Source organism: Ochotona curzoniae, unplaced genomic scaffold (genome assembly GCF_017591425.1).
Source record: "Ochotona curzoniae isolate NIBS_2020 unplaced genomic scaffold, NIBS_Ocur_1.0 contig_3819, whole genome shotgun sequence".
Classification (NCBI taxonomy): domain Eukaryota; kingdom Metazoa; phylum Chordata; class Mammalia; order Lagomorpha; family Ochotonidae; genus Ochotona; species Ochotona curzoniae.
The window spans coordinates 9,279,745-9,307,060 of NW_024466004.1; the positions used below are offsets into that span (position 1 = coordinate 9,279,745).

Below are 27,316 nucleotides of genomic sequence, written 5' to 3' on the forward strand. Positions count from 1 at the left end.
ATTTAAGCTGCTTTTCAAGCGGTATTTGCACGAACACGGCAGGAACGCCTTTACGGAGACTCCATCCCGCACTGACTGCCCAGGAGGCGCCCGAGGACGGTGGAGTCCAGCCAGGTCGGGCAGGAGGCGGGCGCCCCGGACTCCCCCCGCCTCCAGCCCGGAGCTGGTGTCCGGGCAACCGCAGAACGCGTCTTGGCAACAGAGGAGGCCGGCGGGGGCGGCGGTCTGGCCGTGGCTCTCGGCGGGGGCGGCGGTCTGGCCGTGGCTCTCGGCACTTGGCACCAGGGCACCTGGCAGTGGTGCGTTCACCCGGGCGCGGCTCCTGGGTGTCACCTGGGAACCCAAGCAGGCCGAGCCGAGGTGGAGAGCGCGGGGCCGCAGACCCGAGCGGGAGGCCAGTCCAGCCTTGGCCTTGGCTGGGCGTGTGGAGTGTCAGAGCTGGTTCTGACCGGCGCCTTTGCCCACAGGGGTCTTTTTCTTTGTGTCTGCATTGCTTCCAACGTTTCACAGCAACACGTGCGGAGATGACGCCACGGTCCCTGGAGACCTCCCAAGGAGCTGCCAGCTCCTCCTGCAGCAGAGAGCCGGAGAAGATTCCAGAGTACAGGAACGCCGACAACACCAAGGAAAGGAGGAGATACAGTTGAGTTCCAAGAAAATGAGGTGGCCTGGGTGTGGATGTGGCTGGGGGAGCCTCGGTTTCGGGTACACAGCAAGAAGGGCTTGAAGGACAGTTTGTGACTGTTAGCCCATCTGCGACCACACTCAGGACCGCGTGGGATGTCTGTCCCAGAGCAGGCGGAGGCAGTGTCCTTCCCTGTCCAGTGCTTGGTCAACAACCTGGGAGGCTGAGATTGACAGGATCTGCATTTGCAGAGCCGCTTCCTCTCCCATCCCTTCCCTTTTTATCCTTTTCTCATTGGCTCAGCTGTGAGTAGATTTGTGGCAGCCTGGGTAGAAATTATGAACACTCTAAGGAGAAAAAAAATTTAAAGATTTATTTATTTATTTCCACTGCAAAGTCAGATATACAAAGAGAAGGAGAGACAGATAGGAATATATTCTGTCCGATGACTCCCTAAGCGACCACAACAGCTGGTGTTGCGCCGATCCGAAGTCAGGATCCCAAATCCTCTTCTGGGTCTCCCACACAGGTGCAGGGTCCCAAGGCTTTGGGCCGTCCTCAACTGCTTTCCCAGGCCACAAGCAGGGAGCTGGATGCGAAGTGGAGCTGCTGGGATTAGAACCGAAACCCATATGGGACCCTGGCGTGTTCAAGGCGAGCACTTTAGCCACTAGGTCACGGCACCAGGCCCAAAGATTTATTTATTTTTATTAGAAAATCAGATATACAGAGAGGAGGAGAGACAAAGATCTTCGTCTATTGATTCACTCCCCAAGCGGCCACAAGGCAGAGCTGAGCCAAGCCGAAGTCAGGAGCCCAGAGCCTCTCCTGGATCTCCCACAGAGGTGCAGGGTCCCAAGGCTTTGGACCATTCTCGACTGCTTTCCCAGGCTACTAGCAGGGAGCGGGATGGGAAGCAGGGCTGCCGGAATTAGAGCCAGCGCCCACATGGGATCCCGGCACATTCAAGGTGATGATTTTAGCTGCTAGGCTACCATGCTGGGCCCTAAGGAAAAAAATTTTTTTAAAATATTTCTTTATTTTTATTGGAAAGGCAGATTTACAGGAAGAAGGAGAAACAGAGAAGCATCTCCCATCTGCTAGTTCATTCCCTAAGTGATTGCAGTGGCCGAAGCTGAGTCAATCTGAAGCCAGGAAGCAGGAACTTTTTCTGGGTCTCCCACACAGGTGCAGGGTCTCAAGACTTTGGGCCATCCTTGACTGCTTTTCCCAGGCCACAAGCAGGGAGCTGGATGGAAAGTGGGGCAGCTGGGACACGAACCAGTGGCCAAAAGGGGTGCCTGTGCTTGAAGCAGGAGGCTTAGCCACTGAGGCATTGCACAGGATCCCTAAGGCAACTGGAAAAAGGCTGATAGCGCAAAAGCTGGAGTTTAAAATTTAAAAAAATAATTTACCTGAGAGAGAGAGAGACACACACACACATACAGAGAGAAGCAGTGGCTTCATGCAGTGCCTGCATTGGCTGGGACTGAATGGAGCTGAAGCTGGGGGCTGGGAACTCCACCCATGGCTTCCACGTGGGTGGCAGGGACCAATCTCTAGAGCTCTCTTCACTACCTGCCTGTGTAAGCAGGACTCTGGAGTCGGGGGCCAGAGCCAGGATTACACCTAAGCACACTGATATGGGACACAGGTATTTTAGCCTCCAGGCCAAGCATTGCCCAGTCATAACTGGCACTTCTGGTTGAGGAGGCGGCTTAGTGCCCATCTGCCCATGGGGTAGTGTCACAGAGCAGAACCGCTACAGCCTCCCATGACGCCTCAGAGTGCTTGATGTTTTCCTGTTGCAGGTGGGTGGTCTGTGGGCCGCCGCAAGGGATTGTGGAATGTCCCATTTTTGTACTGGAAGTTCTTAGCTTTGCTCCTGGTCTCCTGTAATGCGTGTGTATACGATCTTCTTCGCAGGGCAGAGAGAGGAGATGGGGATAATTCTCCACGCTGGGCTGTCAGCTGGGGCCAGAGAAGCTGGCGGAGTTGGAGTCTTTTAAGCCTCTTTGTGGGTCAGCAGGGAGCAAGAGGTTCTGTGCTTCTAACTTGAAGCCCCAAGATCTTTCTACAGTTTCCACTCTGATCTTCAGTAAAGGATGAAATTTCTTTTCTTTTCTTTTTTTAAGGTTTATTTATTTTTATTGGAAAGGCCGACTTACAGAGAGAAAAGGAAAGACCTGCGTTGTGTTCCAGGCTTCCAACCTCCTGCCTCAGGCTCTTACGGGCATTTAGAGAGTGAGTCAGTGCCCGAGAGCTCACGCTCCGGCTGCCTACCAACCGGCCTCGTAAATAAATATGTATATACATGTATTTTAAAGGAAATGTAGTAGTTATGCTGAAGGTTTATTTATTTATTGATAACAGAGAGACTGAGATAGAAAGAGAGGTCTTCAACCCAGTGTTTAAATCGTCAAATGTTGCAACAGCCAAGCTAAAGCCAGGAGCTAGGAACGCAGTCTGGGTCTTCCACACCAGTGTCAGGGACCCTGCTGTTGGAGCCATCACCTGTTGACCTTGAGAGGGCATTAGGGAGAAGCTGGAATGGGAGGCAGAACCCAAAAACTAGGACAGGGATGTGGGGATGTGGGTGTCCCTAGTGATACCCGTTCTTTCCTTCCTTCTTTCCTTCCTTCCTTTCTTTCTTTTTTTTCTCCCTCCTTCCCCCTCTTGTTCTCTCTCTTTTGTTTTCTTTCCGTTTTTTTAAAAAAGCTTTTTAAAAAGATTTATTTATTTTTTATTGCAAAGTCAGATATACAGAAACGAGGAGAGACAGAGAGGAAGATTTTCCATCCGATGATTCACTCCCCAAGTGACCGCAACGACCAGAGCTTAGCTGGCCGAACCAGAAGCCAGGAGCTTCTTCCAGGTCTCCCACACAGGTGCAGGGTCCCAAGGCCCTGGGCCGTCCTCGACTGCTTTCCCAGGCCACAAGCAGGGAACTGGATGGGAAGTGGGGCCGCTGGGATTAGAACCGGCGCCCATATGGGATCCGGGCACTTTCAAGGCGAGAACTTTAGCCTCTAGGTCACGACGCTGGCCCTCTCTCTCTTTTTGAAGATTTATTTTGGGGCCTGGTGCGATAGTGTAGTGGTTGTATATCTGCCTTTCCTATAAAAATAAAATAAATCATACAGAGAGGAGGAGAGAGAGAGAGAAAGATCTTCCATCCGGGGGTTCACTCCGCAGGCGGTTCTGTGCTTCTCTTGGGGGCATTCATTCAACTTGCACCTTCTGGGATGCTGAGCAGACCTACAGTCTGGAAATCAGTGTATTTAGGAAGAGCCTCAGGTGACCAAGAATGCGAGGAACATGTGAGAAATGCCATTTGGAACATTCCCTGGGATGTGCAGTAGGCTCAGGCGCAGAGAGCGCCAACTGACTGTGGGAGGTGTGAGAGGCTGGGATGAACCCAAATCCAGGGAGCAGCAGGAACGGAACAGCTCTGTGAGAGCAGAGGATGGGTCCCCAACAGTTGAGGGACCACCCCAATGCTCAACCACAAAACATATGTCAACAGATATAATTCACATAACACCCCCTAACCACAATGCAGGACAATCAAAAATCTGTAATACAATATCAGCCAAAACACACCCATAGGTTTGGGAATTCAAGCCACTAAATAATTTAGATAAAAGAAGAAAGCATAATGGAAAACTTGAGGTACTTAATAATCAGTGAACTCAGTACTGTACATCAAAATTTCTGGGACTTGAGCACAGCCATGGAGACGTGCAATTTAAGTACATACACTGCATTTCACGGAATCTAGGACCCCCATCAGTGCCAGTAGCAGCATTTTTTTGTACCACAAAGGACAGAGGCTGCCAACTAGAATATGACACAGTGCTTTATCAATAGAATTTTTTTTTAAAGACTTATTTTGGGACCCTGCACCCGTGTGGGAGACCTGAAAGAGGTTCCTGGTTCCCGGCTTCAGATCGGCACAGCACCGGCCGTTGCGATCACTTGGGGAGTGAATCATTGGACGGAAGATCTTCCTCTATGTCTCTCCTCCTCTCTGTATATCTGGCTTTGTAATAAAAATAAAGATAAATCTTCAAAAATATATATATTTATATTTATTTTATTTTTTAATTTGAAAGACAGAAATACAGAAAGAAGGAGAAGCAGAGAGAGAGAGAGATCTTCCATTTGTTGGTTTACTCTGCAAATGGCTGCATTGGTCAGAGCTAAACTGATTTGAAGCCAGGAACCAGGCTCTTCCTCCCATGTAGGTACAGGGGCCCAAGTACCATGTAGGTACTTCCTCTGCTGCTTTCCCAGGCTGTAAACAGGGAGCTGGATTAGAAGTGGAATAGTCAGGACACCAACTGATACCCATATGGGATGCTGGTGTCACAAACGATGGCTTAGCCTATCATACCACAGTGCAGGCCCCTCTTGCAATTTTTTTATGCCCAGAAGTTAACATTGTGTGTACTGAGCTGCTGTGTTCTACAAAATTATACCCAAAGTAATGTAATATTTGTGAGTGGAAAAGGCACCCATCTATGGAAAATTAAGGGAGAACAGATGGAGTGAGGGGAGTATTCATGGTGGGTGGGGTATTGGCTACATTTCTCTGATGGTGTAGGGCATTAACATTAATATCCCATGTATACTTGACATTAACAATTTATTAATTTATTTGAAAGGCAGAGTTAGAGAGTGAGAAAGAGAGAATTATTCTTTCTGCTCTGATTCACTCCCCAGATAGTTGCAAAGACCGGTGCTGAGTCAGGCCAAAGCCATGAGTCAGGAGTTTCATCCAGGTCTCCAAACTGGATGCACAGACCCAAGTTCTTGGACCGTCCTGGAAGCTGGATTGAAAGTGGAGCTTTCAATGGCTTCACCTACTGTGCCACAATGCCTGCCTGGCTATTTCCAATCCTGCAGTTAAGTGATGATATCTGTATGTTGCAGGTGCCAACCATAGTGATTTCCTGGAATTGAAGAGGAGCCATTGCAGCACCCCTTCATCTGGCAGGAAGGCTGGCCCCTCATCCTCTGTTGAAGCAGAGAGTGGCAGTGAGCCTCCAAGTCTCTGCAGAGTGGTTGCTCACCTAAAGTAAGTCAGAATCTGGGAGTGGGCTGTTGCTGTCTGGGGAAGCTCTGTCCAAGATGCCAAGAGTCTGAGAGGTGGCACGAGCTGCTGGGCAAGAACACGGGCTATGGAACTAGACTATCAGGTTCAAGTGCCTGCCCTGCCACCTGGTGCATGGACACGTTCTTAACTAGAAAGAAGGGATGCTGTTGCATAGGACTGCTGTAAGGATTCCACAGGTTAGCATGTATAAGGTGACTGAAGGACTCCCTGGCATATAAGAAGTGCTGTGCAAAGGCTTGAGTGAAGCTAAACTTTGCGTCTTTTGAATACATAGGCACATACAGAAGTGCCAAACCATGTGAGAAACGCAAAGGAAAGAATGATTATGCTGAGTCACAGTAGGGCGGCAGTCACCTCTCACGGAAGGGATAGCCCTGGTTCCTGGGGGTTGGCCAGGGTGGTCAGTGCTTTGTTCATTGACCTGCATGTTGGCTTTATTGTTATTTGTGAAACTTTATTTCTACATCTTTCTGTTTATGTTTCTTCCACAACAAAAATTTCTCAAAATGTTTGCTATAATGAAAGCCATTTCAGTTTATTATAGAAAAGTTAGAAATACAGTGTTAGAAACCAGTCGCACTGTTTGCTGGTTAATTTTTCAGATACCTACAACAGCCTGGGCTTGGGCAGCCCAATGGTGAGTAGCCTGGGATTCAGTCAGGGTTCTTCCAAGTACCCAAGCCTTTACCTGCTGCCTCCCAGGGTGTGCATTAGCAGGGAGCTGGAACCAGAAGAAGAATAAGAACTTGACGTGGGATATGGGTGTCCCAAGTGACGTCTTCATTGCTGTCCCTGTCCCCTTCCTCCTTGAAAGTACATGATTTTATCAGTCCTACTTACATTGTAGTGTTTTTAGCACGGAACAGCCTAGACAAGCAATATGCAGTTACTTTAACAATATTCAAGGATAGGGCCTGGCAAAGGAACCTGATGGCTGAAGTCCTCACTTTGGGGATGGATCAACAGCCCAAGTCCTTGAGGATCTGGGATCCCATATGGACGCTGGTTCCTATCCCGGCTGCTCCACTTCCATTCCAGCTCCTTGCTTGTGGCCTGGGAAAGCAGCCAAAAATTGCACAAAGCCTTAGGACCCTGCACCCATGTGGGAGATCCAGAAGAGGCTCCTGGCTTCTGGCTTTGGATCGGCTCAGTTCTGGCCATTGTAGCCACTTGGGGAGTAAATCAATGGATGGAAGATCTTCCTCTCTGTCTGTCCTCCTCTCTGTATATCTGACTTTCCGATAAAAATATATTTTTTAAAAATTTTTATTATTTTTTTTTATTGGAAAGGCAGATATACAGAGAAGAGAGACAGAGAGGAAGATCTTCTGTCCGATGATTCACTCCCCAAGTGAGCACAACGGTCGATGCTATGCCGGTCCAGAGCCAGGAGCCTCTTCCGGGTCTCCCACACGGGTGCAGGTTCCCAAAGCTTTGGGCCGTCCTCGACTGCTTTCCCGGGCCACAGGCAGGGAGCTGGAAGGGAAGCGGGGCTGCTGGGATTAGAACCGGCGCCCCTATGGGATCCCGGGCGTGCAAGGTGAGGACCTTAACCACTTGCGCCACCGTGCCGGGCCCAATAAAAATAATTTTTAAAAAAAGTATTCAAGGATAATAGTGGTACGGTAGTATGAAAAAAACAAACAAAGAGCCGAAGATTTGACCACAGGACTCTACCTGAAGACTTTGTCCGAGCCCATCTGTTAGGGCTAAACAACTTAAACCAGAAGTGATCACTTTTTCTATTGACACCACAGCAGTTTGTGGGGGGACATTTTCAACTGCCAGCAAGTTCAAGTTCAGTGCTAAATATAATGCTTCATTACTGTCATCACTTTAGTTTAGATTTTTAAAAAGATTTCTTTTTTTTATACAATTTTTAAAAAGATTTATTTTTATTGCAAAGTCAGATATATAGAAAGGAGGAGAGATAGAGAGGAGGAGAGATAGAGAGGAAGATCTTCCATCCGAAGATTCACTCCCCAAGTGATCGCAATGGCCAGAGCTGAGCCGAGCCAAAGCTAGGAACCAGGAGGTTTTTCCTGGTCTCCTGAGCGGGCACAGGGTGCAAGGCTTTGGGCCATTCTTGACTGCTTTCCCAGGCCACAAGCAGGGAGCTGGAAGGGAAGCGGGACCGCTGGGGTTAGAACCAGCACCCATATGAGATCCTGGCACCTTCAAGACAAGGACTTTAGCCGCTAGGCCATTGCACTGGTCCCTGTGGTCCCATTTTTGTTGGAGTTGTTGAACGTGCTTGAATCAGCCGAGCTGAAGGATGCTGTGCTTGCAGCCAGGGTCTTGTGTGCCTTTGTGCCTCACCTGTTTCACTAGCAGAGCGTATCAGACACATACAGATATGTCCTCCAGTTTGCGCCCATGTGGGACAGAGAGAAAGGTCCATCTGCTAGGTCACTCCCCACGTGGCCGCAACAACCATAGTTGAGCCAATCTGAAGCCAGGAGCGATTAGCTTCCTCTGGGTTTCCCACGTGGATGCAGGGTTCTTAGGCTTTGGGCCGTCCTTGACTGTTCTCCCAGGCCACAAGCAGGGAGCTGGATGGGAAGTGGAGTATTTGGGATATGAACTAGCACCCATATGGGATCCCAGTGCACGCAAGGGGAGAACTTCAGCCGCTAGTCTACTGAGCTGGGCTCTCAGTTTGTTTTTGATTGTTTCTTCTTCTCCATATATGTCATGCTTTTAAAAATTTACTTGTGATGGTTTTATTAAATATGCACTAGTTCTGATAGCATACTTGCTGAAATGTCACTCATGCATTGGAGTTCTCCAGAGAGAAATGCATTTAACAGGATATGTGTGAGAAAGGGTGTACATACTAGGGGACTTGGTTCCCATGGCTCCTGAGGTTGAGAAGCCCCTGGCAGGCTTTCTTGTCTGTAAGGGTCCCTGGGATGCTGCAGATGTGGTTCATCTCAAGTCCTGAGGCCTCTGAGCCATAGGGGTACTCTTGGTTCCAGGCGAAGTTCTGAGAACCTGGTATAGGGTGGGAGAGAACTGGACCTGAAGTCCAAGGGCCAGAAGGGAAGGGTGTCCAGTGCCAGGGGAGTAGGGAAAGGACATGCCTATTCTCTCAGCCTTTTTTGTTCTATTCAAGCCTGGCCTGTGCATTCGTGTCTGCCCACACTGAGGGCTGATCCTGCCTACTTCTTTCACCGACTCTCACACCAATCTCTGGGGACGAGCTCCCTGACACAGAGAAAAGCAATGCTTTCCCAGTTCTCAAGGTGCCCCTTAAATTGATGCTTGAAATCAACTGTCACACCATGTCATTCCCCACTGAAAGAGAACAGCTCAAATGCTTTAGTAGATTTGCAAAGTTGTGCAGCTGTTGGCACAACCAATTTCAGAATATTCTCCCCATCCTAAAAAGGATGCTGTACCTGTCAGCACTTACCTCCTCCATCTGCCTCATTGCCCCCAGCCCTCAACAGCAGTTATTCCGTTTCTGTTTCAATAGACCTACATTTCACAAACATGGAATATTAATCCGTGGTCTCTGGTGCCTGACTTCTTTCACTTAGCACAGTGCCTTCAAGGTTCATCCATGTGGTGACACATATCAGTATCTCCTTCCTGTCCTAAAAATTGTGAAACACATGTAAGCTAGTGCTTGTCATTCTGTCCATTATCTGGTGTGTGATTCAGAGCCATTAATCCTACAATCTTGTGCAACAGTCACCATGATCTGTTTTGACAACATTTTCACATCCTCACAAAAACTGCACCCATTGGGCCCTGCGCGGTGGCGCAGTGGTTAAGGTCCTCACCTTGCACGCCCGGGATCCCATATGGGCGCCGGTTCTATCCTGGCAGCCCCGCTTCCCTTCCAGCTCCCTGCCTGTGGCCTGGGAAAGCAGTCGAGGACGGCCCAAAGCTTTGGGACCCTGTACCTGCATGGGAGACCCGGAAGAGGCTCCTGGCTCTGGATCGGCATAGTATCGGCCGTTGTGCTCACTTGGGGAGTGAATCATCGGACGGAAGATCTTCCTCTCTGTCTTTCCTCTCTGTATATCCGCCTTTCCAATAAAAAAATAATAATAATAAAAATAAATCTTTTAAAAAAAAACTGCACCCATTAAGCAATAACTCATCCTTTGCTCTCCCTGATTCTTGGTAACCTGTGTGTATGAACTGACCCATTCTACCTACGTCACGTAAGTGGAATCTTCCAGCATTGGTCCTTTGGTAGCTGGCTTATTTCATTTATGCTATAGCATTTTCAGAACTTCATTTCTTTTGATGGCTGAATGCTTCCCCATTGTTTGTGTAGACCACATTTTATTCATTCATTCATCTGCCAACAGATGGGTTGTTTCCACTTTGGGCTGTTGTGAATATTGCTGCAACGACCATTCAGATCAGTCTGTGTTTTCAGGTTTTTGAGGGGTATTCTGAGGCGTTGAAGTGCTAGGTCATGAGCTGTGTTAAACTTTTTGAGGAATCATCCCCATGATTTTTTTTTTCTTTGTAAATATTTATTTTTAGTTAGAAAAGCAGATTTATAGAGAGAAGGAAGGACTGAGAGAGAAAGATGTTCTATCTGCTGGTTCATTCTCCAAATAGTGGTCAGAACTGAGCTGATCTGAAGTCAGGAGCCAAGAGTTTCTTCCAGGTCTCTCATCTGGGTCATCCTCCACTGCTTTCCCAGGCCACAAGCAGGGAACTGGATGGGAAGTGGCTTCCATAGGGAATGAGAGCACTTGAAGATGGAGGATTAAGCTGTTGGCTCATCTCAGCTCTTCTTTTTCTTTCTTTCATTTTTCATTTCAGTTTTTAAAACATGCATCTTTTGAATGTATTTCAGTTCCCCCACATTGTGAATAAAGAAACAGTACACTTGGACATTTTTTGGATATATTTTATTTTTATTTGCAAGGTTGAATCACAGAGAAAAGGAGGGACAGATAAAGATCATTCATCCACAGGTTCACTCCTCAGATGACCACAATGGCTGAATCTGGGCAAGTTCGAAGCCAGGAGCCAGGAGCTTCCTCCAGGTCTCCCACATAAGCGCTGAGGCCCAGCACTTGGACCATCCTCTGCTGTTCTCCCAGGCCATTAGCAGGGGTAGATGGAAAGTAGAGTAGCCAGGACTCATATTGGTTCCCATATGGGATGCCAGCACTACAGGTGGAGGATTAGCTTGCTATGCCACACTATGCTAGTTCCCCAGAGAAATTTTTGTAAAAGAAAATATTTATTTATTTGGAAGGTATTTAAGAAGAGAGAAGGTGAATGAGAGAGAGAGCATGTGTAAGCTTCCATCCACTGATTCACTCGCCAAACAGCAAATTGGCTGCAATGGCCAGAGCTAGGCCAAGTTGAAGCTAGGAGACAGAACCCAGGAGTTTCTTCCAGGTCTTCCATAGGGTGACAGGAGCCCAGATTCTTGGGGCATCTTCTGCTGTTTTCCTAGGCACATTAGCGGGAAGCTGTATTGGAAGCAGAGTAGCTAGGACTTGAATTTGCTGCTCATATGGGATGCTGGCATTGCTAGTGGCAGCTTTACCCACTATACTGCAACACCAGCCCTCTTTAGGAATTTTTATAGGGGAGCAGGCACGCCCAGAGGTAAGGGTGATTTGGGGATGAGACACATCAGACCAGGTTCTGTCAGTCTGTGTCCATGGAAGACTCCAAGCCCTGTGCTTTCTTTCCAGTATGGCTGCAGCTTTGGATGGGAAATCCTCCTCCTCGCATTCTGACCACTCCTCTGAAGTCTCATTGTCTGAGGGCCAGCAGGATAACCCTCCTGAGGAATTGAGCCTGCTCAAGTTGCAGACAAGTGAGTAACACTGGGCCCTCCTCACAGGCTCCTGTGCCCCGAAGTCTTTATGGAAATCTACCATCCTGTTGGCCACCATCACTGAGTCCAGTACCAGTCCCTGGACATGCTTCCTCTTTAATTCCTTTGCTGGGAAGGTGCCTTTATGTAAAAACCTGAGGAACACTGAATAAAACACAGGAGCACATCTCAAAGTTGTGAGTGTATTCTAAGACACGTGTCCTCAATCCGTCTCAGTGTTGTGTGAACATCATGGAGTGCACTTACACCAGCTAAGGTGGCTGCAGCATCATTAATCTTATGGGACCATTGCGTACATGATCCCTCGTTGAGTGGACTATTGTAATAAGGTACATGGCTAAACAAGTGTGAAAATCACATGGAGGTCTAGTGTCACAACCTGCTCTCCAATATTCCTTAATACCCTCCATGAATAACATCTTTTCTGAGAATTTTGAAATGCACATGTGTATATTCAGATATTTAACTAGTCATTCATTTGGTCAGTGATAAGCCACACAGGGGATTATCATGCAGGGGTTTGGAGTATTTTTCCTATCGAGGGCCATTTGGATGTTTGTAACATCATTCATGGGCTGTACAGAATTGTCAACTTAGAAATCAGCCTGCTAGATATTTACTGAATTGCAAGTCCCACATGCATTTGCCTTTGCAGGGCCAGACCAGATGATTCTACAGGCCCTATATGGCTAGTCATCTGATGTTCCCCATCCCTGTAAGGACCTGGGAAATGCCTGTTGCCTAGTGAGCTGGCAGCTGTTGCAATGCAGTGCAGCTCACGCTTCTCAGCAGCTTGTATGATGCTGCACTGCTGGTCATATCAGAGTATGGCCGACACAACTGTGTGCTGTAATGGGGACTCAACCATGGTAATAACGACCATGTCGCTAGTTTATGTATTTATCATACCATCTGTACTTTTCTCTACTTTTTAGTTTTTTTTTAAGCATATTTATTTATTTTTACTTGAAAGAACTACACAGAGATTTCTATCCACTGGTTCATTCTCCAAGTGGCTGCAACGGCCGAAGCTAGACTGGTTTGAAACTGGGAGCCAGGAAGTTCTTCTGGGTGTCCCCCATGGGTACAGGTTCCCAAGCACTTGAGCAATCTCCCACTGTTTTCCCAGGCACAGGCATGAAGCTGGATTGAAAGTGGAGCCACTGCAACTAGAACTGGTGTACATATGGGCTGCTGGTGCCACAGGTAGAGAATTAGCCTGTTATGCCACCATGCTGGTCCCTAAGCTTTTTTTTCAATATTTATTTATTTTTATTAGAAAGATTCATAGAGATGAGAGGCAGAGAGAAAGATCTTCCATGTGCTGTTTCACACCCCAAATGGCTGCAATGGCCTAAGCTGAGCCAATCTGAAGCCAGGAGCCAATAACAGGCACCAGGGGCCAGGAGCCTCTTCTGGGTCTCCCACATGAATGTGTAGGGACCCAAGGACTTAACCTATCCTCTGCTGCTTTCCCGGGCCACAAGCTGGGTGTGGATATGAGGTAGAGCAACTGGGACTTGAACTAGTGCCCATATGAGATGCTAACACTTGAAAGTGGAGGATTAGTTTATTGAGCCACAGTGCCACCTCTGCCCCTAAACTTGAAAAATATATATATGTTTATTATTTATTTGAAAGCAAAGTTACAGAGGGAGATAAAGGGAGAGAGCGAACTCTTACATCCATTGATTCACTTCCCAAACGTCTGTAATGTCCAGGGTTGGGCCAGGCTTAAACCAGTAAACAGGAACTCTATCCAGGTCTATGACCTGGGTGCAGGGGCCAAGCACTTGGGCCATCTTTCACTGCTTTCCACAGTGCATTAACAGGGAGCTGGATCGGAAGCAGAGCAGCAGGCACTTGGAGCAGCACCTATAGGAGCAGCACCCATATGCAATGCTGACATCACAAGTTGCAGTCCAACTCACTATCCCACCATGATGGTGCTTTTCATCATTATTTTAGAGTGTACTTCTACTTGAATGAAAAGGCCGTTTTCTGTAAAATAGTCAGCCATGTTACAGTGGCAGCAAGTTCATCTATCTCATGTGTACATCGAGAGGCCACATCATGAAGTAATTAATTAATATTAATTAATGTAGTTAATGTTTTATTAATTACATTGCATTATGTGACACAGTTTCATAGGCTCTGGGATTCCCCCAGCCCTTCCCCATACCCTCCTCCCCCCATGGTGGATGAAGTAGGTGTTTTGTGTAGTGAGTTAAACTGCCAGTTGTGAAGCCAGAATCTCATATTGGAGTACTAGTTTGTGTTCTGACTGCTCCACTTCCAATCTAGCTTCCTACTACAGCACCTGGGAAGACAGCAGATGAAGATGGCCTGGGTGCTTGGGACCCATGTGGGGGAGTGAGAGATCTGGAATGAGCCCTAGGCTCCTGACTTTGACCTGGTCCATCCCTGGCTGTTGCAGGCATTTGGGGAGTGAATCAATAGATGGAATCTTCTCTCTCTCTCTGTTAAGCATTCTGTGTTTCAAATAAATCCTTCAAAACAAAAGGAAACCCACAATGATCCTGCACTACTAGGTTTGTGAAAGTCACCTGTGATATTCACTTAGTGATGGAATGACCTATGAAAGGATTACTCAGAATATCCATGTTGTAAAGTGGTATGTGGCTGTGTTTATACATGCATATACATTACATGTATTTGTATGCTTAACAATGTGCATTACATATATGTAACAAATGCACTGTAGTATACAAATTGTTCTTATTGTTCTTATTTAACAGTAAGTAGATCTACTTACTTTGATCTACTAGCCCAATATAGACCTACTCATTCCATAGAGAAGAAAACTGAGGTCTGGAGAGATTTAGTCACTTACACATGTAAGCATAGCCAGAAAGTTAAGAGGTGGGGTTAGAACACAAACTTGCCTACCTGTAAAATCAGTTTCTTCTTAGCCACCCCAGATCCTGGGTGTTCCTCGAGCAAGCTTAGAGCTGCAAGAGAATTTTTTCTTGTTTCAAATCACCTCTGTCAGGGTGGGTATTTAGTGTAGGGGTGTCCATGCCCACAGCCTGCACCTAAGTGCCAGGGTTCAATTCCAGTCTCCAGCTCTTAATCCAGCTTGCTGTTACTATAGATACTACAAAGCAGCAGGTGATGGCTCAAGTGGTTAGGTTCCTGTTTGCCATGGGGGCCACCAGCTCCTGCTTTCAATCCTGACCCAGCCCCTGCCGTTTTAGATCTTTGGGAAATGGACCAGTGGCTAGGAGTGCACCCCCCCGCCTTTTTTTGCCTCTTCAATAATTAAATATAAATAAATAAAATCCTCACTAGCAATTTTACAGGGCAAGTGTGGAGGTCGAGCGAGGTGCAGAAGCTAGCCCGAGCTCTGTCTGGTGTGCTTTGGTCCTTATCCCTGTGCATGTTTCCCCGGGTGACCGTCAGGCGTGCATGTGCTGCTGTCACTGCCGACACCACGCTCCATCTGGTCAAGTTCTCAGAGGGAAGGTTAAATCACAGTGCTTGTGAGAGTGTGTGAGCTTTCCAACACATACTTCACTTCCACGCATAACTTTGCTTTTGTTTTTGAAGGCGGTGGGTAAAAGGGTTACCCAGGCTGCTTGGACAACTGCCCTCCCACGTCTTTCCTTTTGTGGAAGGTGGCGTTGTCATGCACATGGATAGATTCCTGCTGCCAGATCCTGCCTGGGATGGGGAAGGAGGCGGTTCCTGTCCGCATTGTGTCAGAGGCTGGAAGAGGTGCTCACAGAAGCATTTCTGCTGTCTTCCAGAGGATGGGCAGCGTCCTGAGTGGACATTCTACCCCAGGCTTAGCAGCAACATCCACACCTACCACGTGGGAAAGCAGTGCCGGTTCAACGGTGTCTTCCTCGGCAACAGGAGGTCATGCTCAGAGAGGACGGTGGACAAGTGCCTGGGGAGAAAAAAATATGGTATAGCCAACCCACTCCTCACTCCCGGGCTCCAACTGTGTGGTGCCAGTTTCTGCAGCCCTGTGGGGTCCTCCTGTCTCCCTCATGTGACCAAGAAGGCAAGAGAAAAAAGGGGCTTGCTTGGCAGCCTGTACATTTGGCAGAGAACTCATGGCATATGCTGATCCACATTGCCGCTTTTCTCTCAATTTCATAAAATGCTAATGTGACATTTATGTCATCAGATAAATTCTCTCAGATATTTATTAATAGAAGTCCTCATTCAAGTCCGAGGAAAATCACTTAATGTTTCTATTGGATGCCATCTGGCATCTGCCTTGAAGTGTATTTTATATTCCTCACTAGGAAAACATTCCTTCAACCTCACCCTGAAATGCCTGTGGCTATTTTATGTTTTATTTTACTAAAAACAATTGAGGCCCAAGTGCAATGGCTCGTTCCTAAATCCTCACCTTGTAAATCCTGGGATCCCAGATGAGCATCAGTTCCTATCCTGGCTGCTCCAGCTCCTGCTTATGGCCTGGGAAAGCTGTAGAAAATGAGACCCCTTTATCTGTGTAGCATGACCAAACAATCTCCTGGCTCCTGGCTTCAGATCAACTCAGCTCTGGTGGTTGCGGCCACTTGGGGAGTGAACCAGTGGATGGAGATCTTTCTGTCTCTCCTTCTTTCTGTAAATCTGCCTTCTTAATTTTAGATGATGTTAACATAGTTGACATAGTTGATCAGGATGGGAAGGATCCAGGATTAGGGAAAAGCTGGTGTGATTACCCTCTCTAAATTCTCTACCTCCTCTTCCTGTTTCTGGGGGTAGGGGAGGGGATAAGGGGCAAAGCTGCACACAGCCTCCCAATGCCCCAGTACCCAGGAATGGGGAATGGCCACCCGATATCGACTCAGGGTCCCAAAGTGGCATAAGCTCTGAGGGTTCTGCCAAGGTGGTTTTGATAGTTCTGAAATGTTCATCTCACCAATCCAAGGATGAGGGAATACTTTCAGTGTCCGTTAGCTGACATGGTCGACCTTATTCGACCAGATATTTGCTCAGATATTTGCTGTCATCATTTGGCTGGGGTAGTTAACCAATTTGTTCTGCCCTCCTTCCTCTGGCATGGTACAGGTGTCCTCTGCAGGCCTCAGTGGGCTGCCATATCCTCCATGTGGATCTGGGCCAGCTATCTACTTCTTTGTCTTTTCCACTGAGGAGGACCAGTTCTTGCAGGTAGGCCAAGGACCCCAATCAGATGACCCAGGCCCCACTGGTCCCCCGCCCCAGATCTCATGGACCTGGTACCCACCATGCAGGCAGGACTCCGGCCAGTTGATTAAAAAAAGAAAGACAACTGAGATGAATAGTTGATTTGAGAGGTCTTCAGACAGCATATCTTGAAAAAAAAAAAGCACTATGCCTGGGTTTGGCAGTTTTAGTATCAAAATAACCTGAACGTTTTTATTTTTGCCATCTTTTTATTTGTTTATTTTCATTTTTCATTTTTTCATTTGAAGTCAGTGCCTCGTGATTTGGTTGCTGCTGTGGTCTTTCTGCTTTTTCCTTGTTGAGTAGTATGGCTAGGGGTACAGTAAGCCTGAGACTATAAGAGTGAATTGAAATTATGTTTTTGTAAAAATTAAAGAAAAGAAAGGAAGGAGAGAGATTGAGGGAGGGAAGAGAAGGAAGGAATGTATGGTTGTGTTAGAATTGTACCAGTGAAATACATGACATCTCTTCAATAAAAATTAAATTTTGGGGAATCCTGTGCTGTGGTGTAGCACGCTAAACTTCCACCTGTATCGCTGGCATCCCATATATTTGCCAGTTTGAGTCCTGGCCATTTCAGTTTCTTTCCCAGCTCCCTGCTACTGTTCCTAGGAAAGCAGAAGGGGATAGCTGAAGTGTTTGGGCCCCTGCACCCACATGGGAGACTCAGAAGAAGTTTCTGGCTCCTGGCTTCGGATTGGCTCAGCTCTGGCCGTTATGGCCACTTGGGGAGTGAGTCAATAGATGGAAGATCTTCCCCTCTGTCTCTCCTCCTCTCTATGTGTTTGACTGTCCAATAAAAATAAAACAAATCTTTTTTTTAAAAAAAAAGAAAAATGTGGTCGATAAATTTCTAATCATGCCAAGTTCGGGTGATTAGCATGTGATGAAACCTGATGGGATCCTATACTTTGTTTCAGTAACCATCAGCAGGGAGCTACTCATGGTTCATTGTTACCCCTCCCCTTAGGAACTATTTTAAAGTAGATTCCAAGCACTGTTATCATTTTATCTTCAAATATATCATGATACACTTCTAATGTAACATTACTTTTATTTATATAAGCATAAGAGCACATCACGATGCCATAGCTTTAAAACATTAACAAGCAGGGTATTGTTTGAGTTAGTAGCAGTCAAGACATCTAGGTACTCTGTCAAGGGCCTGGGTTCCATCCCTGCTTCTGACTGCTGCTGCTGGCAGACTCTGGGAGGCAGGCAGGTGCCTGGCATCCGTGTAGGAAACCTGGTTGACTTCCCTGCATCTGGTTTTAGGCCAGATGAACTGTTATGAGTTTTCAGGAAGTGAAGCAAAGGATGGAGCTCTCTGTCTCTCAAACATATTTTTTTTTTCAAGATTTATTTTTATTATGTTTTTATTGGAAAGGCGGATATACAGAGAGGAGAGACAGAGAGGAAGATCTTCCGTCCGATGATTCACTCCCCAAGTGAGCGCAATGGCCAATGCTATGCCGATCCGAAGCCAGGAGCCTCTTCCGGGTCTCCCACGCGGGTGCAGGTTCCCAAAGCTTTGGGCCGTCCTCGACTGCTTTCCCAGGCCACAGGCAGGGAGCTGGAAGGGAAGCGGGGCTGCCGGGATTAGAACTGGCGCCCACATGGGATCCCGGGGGCGTGCTAGGCGAGGACCTTAACCACTTGCGCCACTGCGCTGGGCCCCAAACATATTTTTTAAAATGAAAAAATTCACAATTGTTTTAGAGCATCAATGATTCCAGTGGGAGTTTAAATGTCCTATCATCTCGTAAATGCCATAATTTAATAAATTAGGCTCCAAGTAGATTCTTCTCACTGAAATTAGTTACTGTGTCTAAACATACATGTTTTTCACGTACAGGTTCCCCTCCCTAGTTTTTTTGTTTGGAGAAGCAGCCTGATTATTGTCCTGTAGGGTCTAGCATGGCTGGGACTTTGTTGATTGTATTCCTTGATGCCATTGGTCAGGTTCCTCTTCCTAGGACTCACCTATGAACTGCAGTTAGATGCATAGGACTGATTGGTTGTAGGTGATGTATACAGACTTTTTTTTTTTCTTTTAAGGTTTATTTATGCATTTGAAAGGCAGAGTTAGAGAAGGAAACACATACACAACACAGAGAAAGAGACAGAGAGAGATCTTCAGTTTGCTGGTTCATGCTCCAAAAGACCACAACAGCCAGAGTTGAACTGCCCAAAGTCAGGAGCCAGAAGCCTCTTCTGGTTCTCCCAAGTGGGTGCAGGGGCCATCCTCCACTGCCTTCCTAGGCACTTTAGCAGGGAGGTATATAGGAAATAGAGCCCCCTGGGACTTGATCTGGTGTCCATATGGGATGTTGGTGCTGCAGGTGGCAACTTTGCCTGCTATGCCATTAGCACCAGCTTCTACATCGACATCAAATGCAGTCTCTTCACCATTCCTCCTGTTCTGGGTCTCACTGGAGCACCTGAAACTGTTAAGCTTGATACTGAATCCCTCCTGCTTTATCACATCCTCACACTCTGCTTCTATTATCTATTGGAAAAGATGGAAAGGCAGGATCAGGACTTGCCAGCCAGCTGGCATTTTGAATTGGAATGCAACAGGTTTATCACAGAAGAGTTAATGAAAATAAATGGAAAAGGGTATGAGGGAAGAGTCCCACATTCCACACTGGAGTGGCTGCGTTTGATTCCCAGAAAGGCTCCTGATGTCAGCTTCCTGCTAATAGGCACCCTGGGAGGTCGCAGCCAAGGCTCTGCTGGTTGGCTCCCTGCCACCCAGTTGAGACATTTGGCTTGAGTTCCCAGGTTCTGGGTTTGGCTCAGCCCAGTAAGGCCGTTTGTGGGCATGTGGGGAGTGAAGTAGTGGATGGGCACTCACTGTCGCTAACTCTCTGTTTCTCATTGTTGCTTACGGTGTGTCTCTGCCTCTCAAGTAAAAAAAAAAAAAAAAAAAGAGCTGAGGGGCGTTGGTTCAGTCCTGATTTCAGGTAGCACTCTCACTGCTGGCATGTCTTGAGTGCCAGTTAATGTGCTCAGTCCATCCTCATGACGCCTCTGCAAAGCAGTCCTTTGGAAGAAGCAGTTTAGAAATGAGGCTACTAACTCTTAGGAGGTGAAATAAATAGTTCAAAAGCACAGAGCCAGAAATTGCTGGATTGCATTTGCACTCAGGTGTGATTAGCGCCAGAGGCCAAACCCTTCTTTCCACTTCTTGCTGTCCCCCCACACCGGAACCCTACTTCCCCATGTGACTGCAACAGCTGGAGCTGAACTGATCCAAAGTCAAGAAGCAGGAGCCTCCTACAGGTGCAGAGTCCCAAGCACTTGGGCCATCCTCCTCTGCTTTCCCAGGCAATAATCAGGGAGCTGGGTGGAACATGGAGCAGCTGGAATACATATCTTATGTTGGTGCTTGAAGGTGGAAGGTTAGTCTGTTGAGTCACAGCACCAGCCCCCAAACTGAGGAATTCTTAAAGAAATTGATGTAGCTCACAGTTTTGGGAATTGAGGCACCCTGATCTGTTTGGCATTGTGGGTACAGTTGAATTAAGTTATATCCAAATAAGCCTTGAGGAATGGACATTTGATATACTGATTAAGACACTTCTTGGGGACTACTGAATTTCATTTGATAGGCCTGGGTTCGAGTGCGGGATTCATTTCTATTTCCAGCTGATTGCTAATATGCACCCTGAGAGGCAGTAGGTGACGGCTCAAATTGTTGAGTCCTTGCTACTGACATGGGAGACACAGATTGAGTTCTTGGCTCCTGGCTTGGGCTTCGTCCAGACCTGGCTGTTGTGGACATTTGGGGGAGTGAACCAGTAGATGAGAGATCTCTGTCTCCCTTCTTTTCAAAGAAAACAAAACATTTAAAAATATTTATTATTATTATTATTATTTAATTGGAAAGGCAGATTTACAGAGAGAAAGAGAGACAGAGAGAAAAGGTCTTTTGTCTGCTGGTTCACTTCCCAAGTGGCTGCAGTGACCACAGTTGAGCTGATCCAAAGCCAGGAGCCAGGAGGGAGAGTGCACTGTTGATTAGATTTGGGGTCAAGAAGGGGGTTGTGCCTCCAGCTGTGTGTCCTGACTTCTGAGCTCAAGGATGGTCACTCTCCTAATCCAGGCTTGTTCTCTGGGAGATGCATCAGATGTGTGGGTTGAAATGACCATCCCCTGCCAGGCTGCCTCCTCTTGCACTCCTGTGATTAGTCTCTTGTTGGCAGGACATTGGTGGGGTGGAGCTGGGTGTTAGGACCTGGAATGAAGAAGCCAGGCCAGGCTTGGCAATAGACTTTCTCCTGACCACTCTTCACCTGGGAGGGACCTGCTCTTGCTGCTGCACAGCCCCCACTCTCAAAACAGGAGCAGGATGCTGGTCGCCTGATTTCCTCCTGGACCTGACCTGGTCAAAGCCCCAGGTACAGCTTACAGCCAACGTGTGCTAAAACTCAGGATGGAAATGCTTTTGAAGTCAGAGATCTTTCAAACCATTGCTAAGTTCACCTTATGTGTATTTTAAACATAGCACCCCATTTGAACCTACACCAATGTCCCATGCAAAGGGTTTCGAGTGATTTTGTTTTTAAATGTTTCCCGCAGATATTGATTCCAGAAATGGAATTCCCAAGTTGACTCCGGGGGATAATCCATACATGTACCCAGAACAGAGTAAAGACTTCCACAAAGCAGGATCAACTCTTCCACCAGTCAACTTTTCAATGTAAATGTCTTTGGTAGTATCCTGAAGTTATACAATTAGCCTTAAAGGAATTATGTCTCTCTCTACTAGGTACAAAATTGAAGAAGCAATAGGTCTCAACAAAGCATGACTGGAGAAAATTCCTTATAAAGTTTGTCTTTAGTGAGTATGCACAGATGCATGTGTGTGGCTGAAATTATACACAGGATCTTAATTACAAAAAAAAAAAAAAGCCATTGTTAATTTTGTACCTGTTTATCTCACCACAAATTTGAAGGCTTGAATTTTCATACCAAAGCAGATTGTCGGGTGGTGACTGTTATGTGGGTTGACGTAAACTTGGAGAGGAGAATATGAGTATTGTTACAAGAAAAATAGATGGTTTTTATATTTAAAATATGCTTTTACTCACACTGACAGCGATTCATAACTGTTGCAATATCAAAACCACTTGAGCAAGAACCTCAGAGCATGCCCTACACCCGGGTCTTGGGGAGGGTGGGAAATTGGGTGGGCCTTCTCCCTTAATACCCCCCTTTTAAACATGAAGGTAACAATATGGAAAACATATTAGTATTATCCACTTTCCTGTAGCCCTTGAACCTTCTTACCCTAATTAACTATGTAAAGAATGTCAAAATAAAATTTATTAATAAAAAAAAAAATACAAAAAAAAAATTCACGTTGATTGTCTAACAGTGCAGGTGTTCAGTCTTAATTGAATAACATATTTCTCCTTGGAAAGAAAAACTTAGTAATGGTATTTTCTTCCAAACCCCAAGATTCAGACATTATCTATAGCAAATTACCCCTTAATTAAATAAAACATCATCTCCTCTAAGGAAGGGGTTGATAAACTAAAAAAAAAAAAAAAAAATATATGCTTTTAAGGAAGTAGCCAAATGACATTTAATGATTTGATTAAAAATGATGAAAGTAATAAGAATATTGGCTATTCGAATTTTGAAGTCTGTGCTTGGAAATCAAAACCAGAAAACAGGACACTTTATTGCTCAAATAAGATATTGATCTTCATACTGTAGAAGCCACACCAATTTCATGATTGCCTTTTCTGTTTTTCAGAGTCCCTTATGTAAAGAAATTCGATACCTTTATTCCACTTGAGCCTCTTCCACAATTTCCCAAGTGAGTCCTCTCAGTATGTTTTATCAAGTATTTAATATTTTCTCTTGTCCTGAAGCCTATGGACAGACAACCAACACTTAGGGTTCCTTTGAATTCCTGCAGGGGGGCATTTGGGAGACCTGTGGAGGTCACGTGACTGTGGATTCCGGCATTTGGAATGGAACAGATGAGACTGGGAACTATCAACTGCCCTGTGCTAGGCTAGGTTGTACATGAAAAGAGAGTTTACATGGGGCAGAAAGAGAAGCTAAGAGTTTGTTGGAAAAGTAAGGCACATGGTTAGAAGTGAGCATGTAGACTATTGTTTGGTTGTACGCCTCCCACATGCAGATATATGGATTCCTGGCTCTTGGCCTGGACTCCAGCTTCCTGCCAATGCACATCTTGGGAGGCAGCAGTGATGATGCAAATGATTCAAATATTGTCCTTCTGCCACCCATGTGGCAGCAAGTAGACACCTGGGGAGTGAAACAGCCTATGGGAGAGTAGCTCTGGCCCTGAAATGGACACATACTTATATAATTGTATCCATGAATAGTAGTTTGGAGCGGCAGAAGGCCAGCAGAACATGGCTGTTACTGAGGGAGGGCATCTTTCTTCTAACTTCATATTTAAATTTTTAAAAATTTTTTTAAGATTTATTTTTAAATTTTTTGTTGGAAAGTCAGATATACAGAGGAGAGGAGAGACAGAGAGGAAGATCTTTCATCTGATGATTCACTCCCCAAATGACTGAAACAGCTGGAGCTGAGCGGATCTGAAACCAGGAGCCAGGAGCTTTTTCTGGATCTCCCGTGAGGGTGCAGGGTCCCAAGATTTTGGGCCGTCTTTGACTGCTTTCCCTGGCCACAGACAGGGATCTGGAAGGGAAGCTCAGAACATGAACTGGTGCCCATATGGGATCCTGGTGCTGGAAGGCGAGGACTTTAGTTGCTAGGCTACCACCCTGGGCCATCTGACTTCATACTTTTGCTCAGCTGTGTTCTGAACTTATTTACCGAAGCAATTACTGGCTGTTCCTTCCTCCTTCCCTCCCTCCGTTCTTTCCTTTCTCCCTTACAGACCAGCATGTTCTGTTCTGAGCCACTGGTAGAAACTCAAGACCTTCCCTTAGGGAAGTCACCCTGATCAGATCTTGTCTACTCAAATACTCCAGGAGACACACAGGTTCTGGTTTCCGTTTCTGTTGCTGCATTTACCACTTAACTGTTCTAGAGTCATTGTTTTGTTCTGCAGCGTCTAATTTGTTCATCTCATCTGATGACTTTTGTGCTCCCATTTTTAAGCTCTAGAAATTTCATTTGATTTAAACTAGAAACTTTTTTTTTTTTAATCAGTGAGTTTTACAGAGAGAAGGGGAGACAGAGAGAAAGATCTTCCTTCTGTTGGTTTACTCCCCAAGTGGCTGCAACAGCAGGGAGCTGCATGGGAAGTGAAGCAGGCAGGATAGGAACCAGTGCCCATATGGCATCCTGGAGCATGCAAGATGAGGATTTAGCCACTAGGCTATTGTGCCAGGCCCCATTTTTTCTAATCTTTTACTTCTTTCTTCACTGTTTTAGTGTTTCCCTTAAATACTTGAACTCAGTGATGATAACTGTTTTAACATTTTTTTGTTTGCTAAATATATGATGATCTCTCATTTTGGGGTTTGTTTCAATTGACTGAATTTTCTCCTGATTGTGGGTCACATTTTCCTGCTTTTGAACATGTCTAGAAATTTTTATTTGGATACTGGACATCATAATTTTATGCCACTGAGGGTCTACATTTTATTGTCCTCTTTTAAAAAATGAGTGTCAGGTTTTGTTGTAGCAGTGATCAAGTTATTTGCAGTTTGGTTTGAACTTTTTGAGGTTTGTTTTTAAGCTGTGTTGAGGCATTTTCAAAGTAGCCTTTACTCCAGAAAAGTTTAATCCTGCTACTAAAAGTGTGACCCTTTCGAGGTCTCCACCAAGTATCTTGAGTGACCAATAAGGAGTTCTCTAATTTATGGGAACTCAAATGGCTTTTAGCCCTTTGAAAGCCCTGGAAATCATCCAGTTCTACTTTCCAGTCACCCTTTTGCCTGCTATTGTTTTATATCTATATCTGATACAGTTGTATCCTATAAATGTGTCTCAGCATTCAGTTAGGACTCAGCAAGAGTGTTATGCTGATTTGTGAAGCGTGTTTTCTCTGTGGTTCTTTCTCCAGAACTCTACCCTGTAGCTTTAGCCCACCAAGACCACCTGGACTCTGGATTCTACTCTTTAAATTTGTAAAGTACACTGTGTCCTGCCAGGGACTGCCCATCCCCACTGTGTGGCCTTGAATGTGCTGAGGCTGGGTGACCACAGGGCTCTCTGCCTGCCTTTTCTCCAGAAACATCCTGTGCTGTCTGTAGCCTTCTGTCTGAAGATGGTTGTGCCAGATGTTCTGATCAGCTTTCTGACTGATTTAGTCATGACAGTAAATCTCATCCATACTGCTCCTTGAGGCTGGAAGCCAGATTCCTGGCTGCCTATGAATAACAATTGTAGGATTTCCTTTTCCTGAATTATTTGCTGAATCCATTTTGTTCATGTGCATTACTCTCATTAAAATCATTCACATCTTTATTTCTTTTGGAAATCACAGTAACCGCTGGAGAGGGAGAGAGATCCAGAGTACTAGATCATGCAAGGTTCATAGAACCCTGAGAGCAGGAGCCCTGGAAGACAGACTGCCCCTCCCCCTAGCAGCTGTGATGTTGCAGAATGAGCCCCCACCAGGGTGAGGTGTCTCAGAAGATAGGATGGGAGGCAGGGTAAGAAACATTCCAGACTCTCTTTTCCACCTTTTAATCTTCTGCTGGTGCCTTCCCTTAGCCAAGCCCAATTCAAACCAAGAGGCAGGCAGCTGCCAAGGCTATGTCCGCTGCAGGGTCATCTTCCTGGCAGAGAAGGGCGGAAAAGCAGTCTGGGCAGGGCAAATGCTCAGCTGACGGGACATGGGGGTACGGGATAACGGGGATCGGGATCTAATGGGAATGGGGTCTTTTATTTGGAAACAGGTCTCCCGAACTGGGGGACTTGTTACTTTTGGAGCCTGCAGAGCTTCATCCACTGACAGTGCTTGTAAACTTAGCCTCGGTCAGGTTAACACTCAGTGCCTTCTCCCCACAGCTTGCCTTTTTGTGTGAAGGAGAAGGCCAACAATCTGAAGAATGAGATAACAGAAGTTGAAGAGCTTGATAACTGGCAGCCGGCGGTGTCCTTAGTCCACAGTGTGTTTCCTTCTGGTGAGTTAAGGAATCTTCCAGAAAGAGCAGAAAGCCTGGACAAGTACAGGAAGACAGGACTTTAAAGGCTTTGCATTGCTGAGGAGAAGATGGGAGGCCTCTCTGGGTGTGGAGGTGTCATCTGTTTTGAGATGGTGCCCTGGGTAGAGGTTGTGCACCCAAGCTCAAAATATGTTGAGAGAGAACTCTTGGTCTTGTTATGAAATGTACCTTCCTTCCTTTCTTTTTTCCTTTTATTTTTTTTTTTAAAAAATATATATTTAGTTTTATTGTAAAGTCAGATATATAGAAAGGAGGAGAGACAGAGAGGAAGATCTTCCGTCTGCTGATTCACTCTCCAAGTGGCTGCAATGGCCAGAGCTGCACCAATCTGAAGCCAGGAGCCCAGAGCCTCTTCTGGGTCTCCCACATAGGTGCAAGGTCCCAAGACTTTTGGCTATCCTCGACTGCTTTCCCAGGCCACAAGCAGGTAGCTAGATGGGAAGTGGGGCTGCCAGGATTAGAACTAGAATTGATATGGGATCCCAGTGCATGCAAGGCAAGGACTTTAGCTACTAGGCTACCACGCTGGGCCCAATGAAACACACCTTAACTCTGTACCTCTACCCATAGGTGCTTCAGACTTTCCAAGATAATTCTGAGTTCAGCAGGAACTATAGGGATGTATTGACCACACTTGGCCGGCCTCCTGCAATCAATGGTTTTTGACAGTTTGATTATTAGTAATCAAAAGTTTGATTCTCACGAGGAATGCTGTGCTTTCTTTTTTTTAGCATTATATTTTGAAAAGATTTACGCTTACAGGAAAGTTGGGAGAAGATCCTATAGTACGTACACGCCTGTCCCTCACTTAGGTGTAGGTGTCAACATTGGTTCAGAGCTCTTCTTTATCTCACATCCTGTTATTTCATGGAACTGTTTGGGAGGAAGTGTTGGCTGCTGTAACCCTTTACAACCTGCCTACATCAGGGTGGGTCCCCCAAGATCAAGGGTATCCTCTAGCAACCGCAATGTAACTGTCAAATTCATGGAACTTAACATTGACGCAATACTAATAATGTGTAGTCAGCCCATGTTCAGTATTGTCCAGCTATATTTTGTTTCTAAGGTTGCCGTCAAATTCGTAGTCAAATGCAGATGCCCCACAGATATTTGGGTCTGTTTAGGCTGCTGTAACAAACTATCATCAACTGAGTGTGCTTTAAAAGAAGTTTATTTATGTAACTTTTGATCTGCTTGAAAAGCAGAGTGACACAGGGAAAGAGATCTTCCATTAGCTAGTTCACTCTCCAAACACCCAGAACAACTGGGGCTGGCCCAGGCTGAAGCCAGGAGCTGCCTGGGTTGTAGGGATCCAAGTGCTTGAACCATCAGCTGTTGCTCCCCAGGGTGTGCCTTAACTGCATGCTGGCTCTGAAGCAGAGGCAAGAGTTGATCCCAGGTACTCTGATATGAGCTCTGGG

General features: G+C 46.2%; 1 protein-coding gene across 1 annotated transcript; it reads left to right on the plus strand.

Annotated features, from left to right (window-relative positions):
- Window positions 1-524: 524 nt before the first annotated feature.
- On the plus strand, window positions 525-26,593 carry SPATS1 (spermatogenesis associated serine rich 1). Its single transcript, XM_040983093.1, has 8 exons — window positions 525-642; window positions 5,561-5,705; window positions 11,426-11,550; window positions 15,342-15,503; window positions 21,346-21,466; window positions 22,529-22,591; window positions 25,738-25,853; window positions 26,466-26,593. The coding sequence occupies exons 1-8, from the start codon at window positions 525-527 to the stop codon at window positions 26,486-26,488; spliced, it is 873 nt and encodes a 290-aa protein (XP_040839027.1). The 3' UTR covers window positions 26,489-26,593.
- The last annotated feature ends 723 nt before the right edge of the window (window positions 26,594-27,316 follow it).

What these genes read in the sequence shown, in the direction of transcription:
- SPATS1 (XM_040983093.1), top strand. Translation starts at nt 525, where the DNA reads ATGACGCCACGGTCCCTGGAGACCTCCCAAGGAGCTGCCAGCTCCTCC. An exon ending in CCTGGGGAGAAAAAAATATG is followed by an intron (nt 15,504 to 21,345) that starts GTATAGCCAACC and finishes TGTTTCCCGCAG; the next exon opens with ATATTGATTCCAGAAATGGA. An exon ending in CCTCTTCCACAATTTCCCAA is followed by an intron (nt 22,592 to 25,737) that starts GTGAGTCCTCTC and finishes TTCTCCCCACAG; the next exon opens with CTTGCCTTTTTGTGTGAAGG.